Raw genomic sequence first — 11118 nt, forward strand, 5'->3', positions numbered from 1 at the left:
TCATAGGTTTCTCCAGTAACTTGTGTACTCTTCTTCAATTTCCTGGTTATCCCAGGCTCTTCCTATAGCAGCCACATTCGTAAAAGTTTCCCTCATCACATCTCTGTAGAGCTCCTTTTGGGATGGATTCAGCAAAGCCCACTCCTCTGTGGTGAAGTTCACAGCCACATCCTCCAAAGTCACTGCCTCCATTGTGTGGCTTCAGGTTCTCCCAGGTCCTTCCCATGCAGCATGCAGCCAACAGAAGTCACAGGAGTTGGCCTAGCAAGCTGGGTGGGCTCTCAACAGTGTTGTCTCTGGAAATTTTAGAACATGTAATTCTGCTTGCCACTGTTCACAGTCTTTGTGGTCCTATCCCAGCCTCAGTGTTAGGCTGTGTACCTGGATGCCTGAGCCTCCTTCAGAAGTGAGTCTTTCTCAGCATTCCGAGCTCTCTTCCTCATGTATTAGTGGTTAGTCTTCAGCAGGATTTTCTGCTCCTTCCCTAGTAGTGGTAGTAAGTAATAATATCAAATTATTTCTAAGGTCCTCCAAATGAAGGTGTTTTGCTTCTACCCCCAACCTCCAAGAAAAAAAGGGTCTTTGCCTTTCTCATGGGATTGAATGGGTTTACTATCCCTCTCTCAGAGGCAAAGGGATTTGGCTTCTGCTCCTCCAAAAGCAGCATCTGCATTCTGGGAGGTTATTTGTTGACCCGCCATCGATGACTTAAGGCTTTGCTTGTGGCAGAGTGGTCCAGGAAACATGGGGTTTTGTGCCTGTCCACCTCAGCAGCAGCTGTCCTGTGAATCTGTGCCTTTTCAGTCTCCTGTTGTGCCCCCACTGTCTCTTGTGAACACCTTGGGATCGGCTCCCATTCCACAGCTTCCCAGAGGAGCCACTCCTCTGGATCCTGCCATCCAGGGCCTCTCTGCTGGTGTAGTCCTGAAAGCACAAACTCCGCGTGGGGGGCCATGGCCAAGTCCTGGCTTAGCTAGTGTCTTGGTGGTGGGACTAGCAGTGCTCTGAGCAGTGCGGAGCCAGAGGTCTGTGCCCTTTTTTAATTGTTTTTAATCTCCTGGATATCAGCTTGAATCTGTTTCATGGATTCCAGTTCTTTCTTATGTTGGGCCTTCATGGTTTCCATTTCTTTCCTATGCTGAGTATTCATGGCTTCCATCATGGTCCTGAACTCATCTATTTTTTTATCTCTTTCTTTTCTAGAGTCTCTAATCATGTCTTTTATCTGGGAAAGTATTTATGTTTTGAATATTTCTACAGCCTTATTCACCTGTTTTTTGATTTTTTACTTCCTGCACTATCAGATTGTCCAGGTGGTTGATTATCAGACTTTTCCATCTTGTTTTCCCCAGAATTTGCATTTGGTAAGCTGGAAGACTGCATCTGGTTTAAATGTCTTTTCATTTCTATTATTGCTGTTGGTATAGCCCTTAGATATTACTTATTGTAAGTAGATTTGTTGCTTGTATTTAGAAACCTTAAGGAATGATTGCTTCTCAGAGGTGTCTTCCAGATATAGCTGGTCTTTAGGATTTTAGTCTCATAACTCTGCGGCAATCTCATTTTCATTATGCCAGGAAAGATAACTGATTAGATCAATCACAACACTAGCCCAAGTGATACAATCAGCAATAACAATAGAATCAAACACAGTTTAGAAAATGACAATTTGAGGTAGTTATTAATCTACCACCTTTAACATGTGAAATAAAATGAAATTGAGGGCTAGCCTAAAATGTGTTTATAATGAATAAATTGATGAATATAGTAACTTTACTCTTCAGGATGGGGCCTTAGAAGGAGTAAGACCCTCTTACTATTTTATTCACTTCTGCTCAAGCTCAGGGCAATGGCCTTTAAGACCCCGTGTGCCTCTGCAGGGTAGATGAGGAACAGGTGTTGCCAGGAAGCCAGAGGTGGGGTGGGGGTTGGGGATTTGGGTTGCTGGAAGCACCTGCCTGACTCTGGGGTCACTGGACCGCTGGTGGCCAGGAAGCCTGGGTGGGGGAGGGGTCGCACTGATGGCTTCATGCAGCTCCTACCCTCACTGGTCTACTCAATGCAAATATTTAAAGAGAGATTTTATTTGTAATTTTGAAAACACTGAAACAGTATGTCCACAGATAAGTAGATAAGCAGTATAGCACAGTCATATAAAATATGTCAAGAGGTAGGCATGGAGGCACACATCTGTAATCCCAGCACTGTAATCCTAGGCTAAGGCAGAGGATCACCCCAAGTTCAAGGCTACCCTGAACTACATAGAGAGACCTTGTCTCAACCCCCCCAAGAATATTAAGCAATAAAAGAAATAAACCCCATAAGCAACATTATATGACATTCTGGAAGGCAAAACTGTAGTACAGGACACAGATCAGTGGCTTACAGGAACTAGAGGGTGGGAAAAATTGACTACATAGAGACATAGAAATTTCTGAAAGGATGAGACTGTATCCTGATTGTGGTGGTGACTCCACAATTCTATGCTTTAGCAAAATTCAACAGACCATCCACTAAAAAGGTGAATGTTATTGTACTTAAATTATTCATTAAGCAAAAATTTAAAACTATCAAAACAAAAAGTGACCAAGAATAACTCCTATTTATTTACCTTAGTCATTACCTAATTTTTTTTACTACTGCCCAAATTTTAATCTTTCAGATACTATACACAAATAGGTCTGTGTATTCCTCAATCTGACTCAATTCCCCCTCTCCTTCCAGTCAATCCAAAGCCTTCTGTTGAGTCCTCAGGAACGTCTGCTCCATCATCAGCAAAATCTGCCGTCCTACTTTAAATGGAACAGAGCTTCCTTTAAGGGCTGCCTCTCCTACACAACTCTGTAGAAGTATATGTATTTCTCTCTTACACCTTGTGTGACAGGACTTGCATAGTATACATTTCTCCTGAATCTCTTGCTACTTCCTTTATTTGATGAAAATCCAAAATCCCCAAAACTCATGCCAATGTAAATTTTCCTTCCTCCTTCCCTCCCATCCTGTAATATTGTGAACTCTCTAAATTTCTTTTCCCTGCTTTTCTAAACCACTGTTTTATACTATTTTCTCCCTCCTGAGACCAACAGTTCTCATTGGTAATAATGCTACATTTTATTTATTTCACCATTGAAAAAGCCATGGTCAGAATAAAATTGCTTTGTCCTATCAGCCCCAAATTTACTGGCCTGCCCAACTATAGCCACATTAAACTGCCTTCTCCTCCTATCACAGTGAACAAACCACCAGCGGTCTATTCTAAGGCCAGGCATCTCACTTGTCTGTTTTGTTCAGCAGTTATTGAATTACCTTCTGAAATGATCATTTCTTGATCTATACTGGAATATTAATACCTAGATGCTAAATAAGTATCTCAAACTTAATGTGCCTTAGACCAAGATTTTTTTAAAAAATTGAGTTTATTGGTACATTTTAGGGATACAGTACAGTTATATTCATTGTTGGGATCTTGTACCTCTACATGACAGGTCTTGGTTCTCATTTTTTCCCCTTGTCCCTGCCCTCCCTTCACCCCCTCCTCCCCTCCCCATTTACAAACACTTTATTTCCATCTTTTCATTTTTTCACATTTTTTTCTTTTCCCTTATTACCCTTCCCCTACTCATCCCACCTTCCCTACACCTTTAGCCATTTTCTTCCCATTTCACAATGTCGGTTATCTCATTAGGATCTTATCTACTATTACAGTTTATTCACACCAGAGAAACTATTCAGTATTTACACATGTGTAACTTATTTAGTGTGACTAGGAGTATATCCTCAATATGTATCCATTTTCCTATGAATGAATCTAATTTCTCATTCTTTTTTTTTCCTTTTTTTTTTTTTTTTGAGACAGGGTCTCACTATGTAGTTGAGACTGACCTGGAACTCACTATGTAGACCAGGCTGGTCTCGAACTCACAGCGATCCTCCTGCCTCAGCCTCCCGAGTGCTGGGCTTACAGGCATGTGCCTCCACACCTGGCCTAATTTCTCATTCTTTATGGCTGAATAATATTCCATTTTATAGAAAAACCACATCTTCTTTATCCAGTTTCCAACTGATGGGCAAATGGGCTGTTTCCAAGTTTTAGCTATTACAAACTGTGCTGCTATAAACATGGGAGCACATACATCACTGTGATATGATTCTTTTAGTTCTTTTGGAAAAATACCCAGCAGAGGGATGGCTGGGTCAAATGGAACCTCTAGTCCCAGCTCTTTGAGGTATCTCCATATTAATTTCCATAGTGGTTGTACCAGTCTGCACTCCCACCAACAATGGATAAGGGTTCCTTTCTTGCCACAGCCCTGCCAACATTTGTTATTGTTTGATTTCTTGCTAGCATTCATTCTTTGTGGGGTGAGGTGGAATCTCAGTGTTGTTTTCATCTGCATCTCTTGAATGACCAGTGATGTGGAACATTTTTTCATATATTTACTTGCTGCTTTTATTTCTATGTCTGAGAAATGTCTGTTTATTTCAGATGCCCATTTTTGAATTAGGTCTTTATATTTGGGGGTGGCTGATTGTTTTGAGTTCTTTATATATATTCTAGATAATAGTCCTTTGTCTGAGCAGCAGCTGGTAAAAATTTTTTCCCACATTGTAGGTTGTCTCTTAGTTCTGCTGATGGTTTCTTTTGCAGTGCAGAAGCTTTTTAATAAGATGAGATCTCAGTTGTTGATTCTTTCTCCTAGTTCCCATGCTATGGAGGATTTGTTCATAAAGTCTTTTACTATGCCAATGTCTTCCAGAGTTCTGCCTAACTTATCTTCCAGCAAGTTTAGTGTTTCTGCAAAAAATTGGAATAGATGGTCTATATCTCAACTTAATAAAGGCTATGTATGAAAAACCAACAGCCAACATCATATTAAATGACCAAAAACTGAAAACTTTCATATTAAAATCAGGAACAAGACAAGGATGTCCACTATCACCACTCCTCTTCAATATAGTTGTGGAAACATTAGCCATAGCAATTAGACAAAAGAAAGAAATTAAAGCAATAAAGATAGGAAAGGAAGAAGTTAAACTGTCATTATTTGCTGATGATATGATACTCTACATTGAAGAACCAAAAAAATCCACCAAAAGACTTCTAGACTTAATTGACAGATTCATTAGAGTAGCTGGATACAAGGTGAACACCCAAAAATCAATAGCCTTCTTGTACACAAATAACAGACTCACTGAGAGAGAAATTAGGGAAACAATTCCTTTCATAATAGCATCTAAAAAAATGAAGTATCTAGGAATCAATCTAACAAAAGAAGCCCTCTACACTGAAAACTATAGCACTCTGAAAAAAGAAATCAAAGAGGATATAAAAAAATGGAAAGATATGCCCTGCTCCTGGGTAGGAAGAATCAACATAGTGAAAATGGCCATACTACCAAGACTGCTATACAGATTCAGTGCAATGCTGATTGAAATTCCAACACTATATTTCACAGAACTAGAAAAAAGAATCCAAAATTTCATTTGGAACCATAAGAGACCTGGAATAGCAAAAGCCATCCTAGGCAACAGACACATGGCAGCAGGTATAACAATTCCCAATTTGAAACTATACTACAAAGCCACTGTGATTAAAAACAGCATGGTACTAGCAAAGAAACAGATCTGAGGATCAGTGGAACAGATTGGAAGACACAAAAACAAACCCAGATGTACTCAGCTACCTCATCTTTGACAAAGGAGCTGACCATCCTCAGTGGAGGAAAGATAACCTCTTCATTAAATGGTGTTGGAAAAACTGGGTTTCAACCTGCCAAAGACTAAAACTGAACCCTTATCTTTCACCATGCACTAAATTAAAGTCCAAGTGGATGAAAGATCTAAATATTAAAATAGACCAAGATTCTTAATAATCTCTCATAAACCTTGCCATACTCCAGCCATTTGCATTTCATGAAGGTACCATCTTTCATCCACTTCCTCAGACCAATAATCTGGGGACCATATTTGACTCCTTTTCTTACCACATACTCAGTATCCAATCCTTTTTGCTTTGGTGCCAACATATATCCTGAACACAAACATTTTAACCAACCAATTTATCATCTAATAACTACTAATCATTATCTAATAATCACTGAAATGAGACTGTCAGGGCCCACCACTGTGGTATAAAAGGTTGCTGTAACAAAACAAAACCCTGGGTGTATGAAATTATTAGTCTTTGTAGCATGTAGCACAGTGTACCTTTTTTTTTTTGTACAAATGATCAAACTTGGACCCTTGTGCTTTCAAGGCAGGTGGTAAAACCACTGAGAATAACCCCTGGCACCACGCAGTGTAGTTTTTAAACTAGGGACTCACACATAGTAAGCAAATGCTATACCACTGAGCTACACTCTTAGTCTTTTTCAAAATTTTATTTTAAGACAAGGTCTTACAAAGTTGCCCAAATTAGCCTAGAACTTGAACTTGCAGTCCTACTGCCTTGGCTTCCCAAGTAGCTGGCATTAAGGACACATGCAACCACATCTGGCATAAATATTTGTTTTTAAAATATAATCCCGGCATCAAAAATAACAAAATGCCCACAAATAAATTTAAGGCAACAAAAGACTTGTACACTGAAATTTACAAAACATTGTTGAAAGCTGGGTATGGTTGGTGGTATACACTGGTAATCCCAGCACTCCAAAGGCTGAGGCAGGAAGATCACAGTAAGTGTGAGGCCAGCCTGGACTACATAGTGAGTCTAAGTCCAGCCTCAACTACTTATGGAGACATTGTCTCAAAAACAACCAAAGAATCCCTGGTACCCAATAAAATAAACAACAACAAGCAAAGAAACAAAACGTTGAAAAAGAAGTAAACATAAAGACATGTCATGTTCATGGAATGGAAGACTGATACACTAGGAGACAGAAGTAGGAGAGAAAGCGGGGTACCAGGATAACCAACAAAGTGCTGGACAGTCCTAAGCACTGACTTTTATTGGCAATCAACTGCGGTAAAGGCAACTGTGTGGTTTCTATGGAAATTAATGTAAACAAGGCTCAGAATGGATAAGACAAAGTATTTTCGAATTAGGAAAAGAATAGGCAAAATATATGATTGTAATTAGAACATTATCCTTCTAGTCTGAAGATTTTAGTTGTGGGAGCAGAATTTGGGTGTTACTCTGACCTTGACACATAGGCTTCAGCCGGACTTACTCCTCTAAACAAGCCAATTGTGGGGTTAACTCTTCACAGCCTGCTTTGGACATAAACAATATTACAGTCCTCTGCATCTCCCCCTTCTCTATTTAAAAACAGCGGCTGTATCAGGTCTGGTGATCTTTGCAGCTCCCAGGGCTGTAGCAGGTGAGGGGAGTGACTCAGATCCAGCCTTTGTATGGCTTTCAGTGGGGGAGGGCGGGAAGGGGGTGTCACATGGTGCTTGCAGCAAATCCATCATCTTGGTCCCTGGTGGTACATTCTGGGATGATGGCCACAGCATTTTTTTATTTTCTATTGAAAAATAGGCATACCCTAGTCCCTATGTTATTAATTGTATTGTGTCACTTACTGTTCAGTTAGGACATATTTTGACAACACTAGTGTCTAGCACATGTCTATAGATTTTTCTTTGTATATATTTACTTTCCAAAAGTGGATCTAAAAAGATTAGTATATGTGCTGCCAAAGTGAGCACTACATCTAAAAACTTTAAAGTGAAAGTAACAAGATCCAATTGAGCTTGTGGAGGTAGCTATATGTTCTCCCTTTTTGGTTTACATATTGTGTTTTTAGGGGAACGTGAGTATGTTCAACAATGGTTTGTCCTCTGAGTTAAACAATAGACCTATGTCAAAAGGACTCGTAATATGTCTAATTGACTTAGCTGTCTATAGTAATTTCCTCTATAAGGAGCATCTTCAACTGTGGTTAGGGAAGAAAGACTGCAGTTAGGGGCTCTCTTCAGGGAGCTAATTTAATAGTCCTTAAATACAAATTGTATATGATTTTTTTTGGGGGGGGGAGGGGGTAACCTGCGATCAAACTCAGGTGCTTGTGCTTGTGAGGCTGGCAGTGGAAACACTGAGCTAAATTCCCAGACCAATAAATTGTAATTTAGCAATTATAAACTCTTTATAAAGTCACTCTGGTGGATTTTGGTAAACAAAAAATCTAGCACATTTGTTGTTGATTTTATTTATGTTCTCACTTGGAGTTTGATAGCCTATAGGCAAGAACAGACAAGGTTTTTAAGTAATTATAGTATATAGTATATATAATTTTATAATCAAAATATAAGTACTAAAATAAAAAGGAGCTATATTTAGAAAGTTTTTGTTTGTTTGCTTTTTGGTACTAGGAATTGAACTCCAGACCTTGTGCTTGCAAGACAGGTGGCAGAACCACTGAGCTAAATCCCCAGCCCTAGAAACTTTTTTGTGTGTTTTGGTGGGTTTTTTTTGTTTTTGTTTTTGTTTTTTGAGACAGGATCTCACTATGTTGTTGAGACTGACCTGGAACTCACTATGTAGCCCAGGCTGATCTCAAACTCACAGCCATCCTCTTGCCTCATCCTCCCAAGTGCTGGGATTACAGGCATGTGCCACCACACCTGGTTTAGAAATAGTTTTTAGAGGACTAAAATAGTGATTGTAATCTGCTAACTCTAATGTAATCTGCTGACTTTTATAATGGAGATTATATATAAGTCTGATATTTATCATAATTTTTCTTTTAATCTTAGCTATAAAAAGATTGAAAATTTAATAATTAAAAACATTTTTATCTTAAAAATTTAACAACTCTCGTTGAGGTCTATAAATTTTATCTTTTTTTTTATTGACCCATAATAGGGGTGTAGTTAGAAAGTGTCAGTAGGGATCAGCAATTGGAGCCCCTTCTTATATACAGCTTTGTTACTATAGTCTTGAATTTATATATCTTCAGATTATATTTTTCTACTGGGTGTTTAAGACCAAGTTAAGGTGAGACCTATATTAATTAAAATTAACCTCTTCCTATCAAGGTCAATTAAGTTTCCACAGGCATTACTTTGAACCTTGTAAGAGCTTTTCAGCTCCTTTCAGTGTCAGCCATCAGGATGTGTCATAGCCTTGCTTGACCATGTTGCTTTCTTTGAAAGCACAGAAGATTTTTTTCCCTACAAGTGACACTCCTTTGGCACCAACAATCTCCCAGCTCAGGAGGTTGGGTTACTTCCAAAGTTGTAGGATCTTGTAGAAAAGGTTTTCTTGCCGGGCGTGGTGGTGCACACCTGTAATCCCAGCACTCAGGAGGCTGAGGCAGCAGGATCTCTGTGAGTTGGAGACCAGCCTGGGCACATAGTGAGTTCCAGGTTAGTCTAAACTACATAATGAGACCCAGTCTCAAAAAGCCAAAAAAAAAAAAAATAGTTTCTCTCTTGTCCTGGGTTATTTGTAGAACCTGAAGGGCCAGGGGAAAAATACTGGTTGACTTCTTAGCCTAGTTACCTTTCTAGTTCTGGTCTCTAAAGTTTAGTTGTTGAACACCCAGAAGAGAAGATCAATAACATTAGCATTGCAATGGGAATGGTGAACTTAATTATTATAATCTTACCTGGATACCAAGCACTTTAAAATATAAAATATAGTTAGGAGACTGTTATTATTATCAATCATGGTTGGCCGGGTGTCGTGGCACATGCCTGTAATCCCAGTACTCAGGAGAATGAGGCAAGAGGATGCTGTGAGTTTGAGACCAGCCTGGGCTACACAGTGAGGTCCAGGTCAGTCTCAACTACATAGTGAGACCCTGTCTCAAAAAACCAAACAAACAAAAAAATCACGGTTGTTTTAGTAGTTGAATTCCTGTAAAATGTTAACAGAAAAAAGTTTCAAATCAAGAGTCACACATACTATTTTAGCATGACAATCATGATGACATTATCTTTGTAACACACTTAAATGTCCATTTTAATATGAAATAGCCATTGTTAAATGAGTTCATTCTCCTCCAAAAACACAAAAATTTCTCATCTAAATTGTTATCCTTTGATAGGATGCCATCTAAAGGAAATACATCAGCCTATAAATGTGCCTGTTATCATAAGTAGCTGGAGTGTTAAGAGAAAGGCCAATGCCTTATTCAAAAGGAGGTTATTACTATAAATAATGTATTAGAAAACCTATATAGTCAGAAAGCATGAATTCACTTAGTACATCAGAAAATTAACTAATAATCATAATCATATGTATGAAACTTTATGCCCTTTAATTTACTTTGGTACCAAAAGCATCTTTTCAATGAAACCTTGTTGTTTTTCTCACAAAAATTTTAATCTTTTGAAAATGACCAGTGTAAACATATCACAATAACATATTTAAAACTTAACCCTTTGACGATAACCAGTGTAAACATATTATAGTAATATATTTAAGTAATATTCATTGGTGTAAAGTCTCTTTATGTCTGTAAATGCAAACCTTTTATAACAAACTTGAAACCAACAAGCAAACATACATCTTTTCTTGATAAATCACTTCCGCAAATCTTCTTGACATACCTAGGCCTTCTGGTCTTGTATATCTCTCTTTATCCTTCTAACAAGACAAACATGCAAAATCCTTTCATATCAAAAGCATATCTCTTTTACTTATAGCATTCCTGGTATTTTTTCACAGTCTCACTTACTATAAACCTTCTATAACAAACTTGTCTTCAGCTGTTAAAATTTTGAAGTATCCCCCCTTCTCAGATTGTTGCATTTTAAAATTTGACTGGATGCCAAAAGAATAGCTGCATCTTGAGTTCTTCATCCACAAAGTAGCGAAAAGAGCAAATTAACCTTATAATTACAATTCAAGAATTTGCAGTGCATAAGAACTGTTTTAAGCACACCAATTAAACATCAACTCAAATTGAAACTAAGATACATTTATCAATTAGCTAAAATTTGTGACTTGCTTTCTCTTGTAAAATCTCTCTGAAGTCTTATAGGGCACAGCTGCAGTTTCTCTGGCTTTGTTTTGGATTCCAGACCTTTGCAGGCAGCCTCAGGCTGATTACACAGTGTTGGCCTTGGCTCTTAAAGCCAAGAGTGTTTTTTTCTCACTATTTCATTTTATGCTTTTCAGAGCTTTCCTAGCTCTTTTCTAGCTTTTTTTTTTTTTTTTTTTTTTTC

General features: G+C 38.3%; 1 protein-coding gene across 1 annotated transcript; it reads right to left on the minus strand.

The window, feature by feature from the left end:
- Nucleotides 1–192, minus strand: LOC104868866 (zinc finger protein 124-like). The gene has a single exon (XM_033759859.1). It carries the CDS (start codon nt 190–192, stop codon nt 1–3), a length of 192 nt encoding a protein of 63 aa, XP_033615750.1.
- Between the last annotated feature and the right edge of the window lie 10926 nt (nt 193–11118).

Source organism: Fukomys damarensis, unplaced genomic scaffold (genome assembly GCF_012274545.1).
Source record: "Fukomys damarensis isolate Sample0158 unplaced genomic scaffold, DMR_v1.0_HiC HiC_scaffold_38, whole genome shotgun sequence".
In the NCBI taxonomy this organism is placed as follows: domain Eukaryota; kingdom Metazoa; phylum Chordata; class Mammalia; order Rodentia; family Bathyergidae; genus Fukomys; species Fukomys damarensis.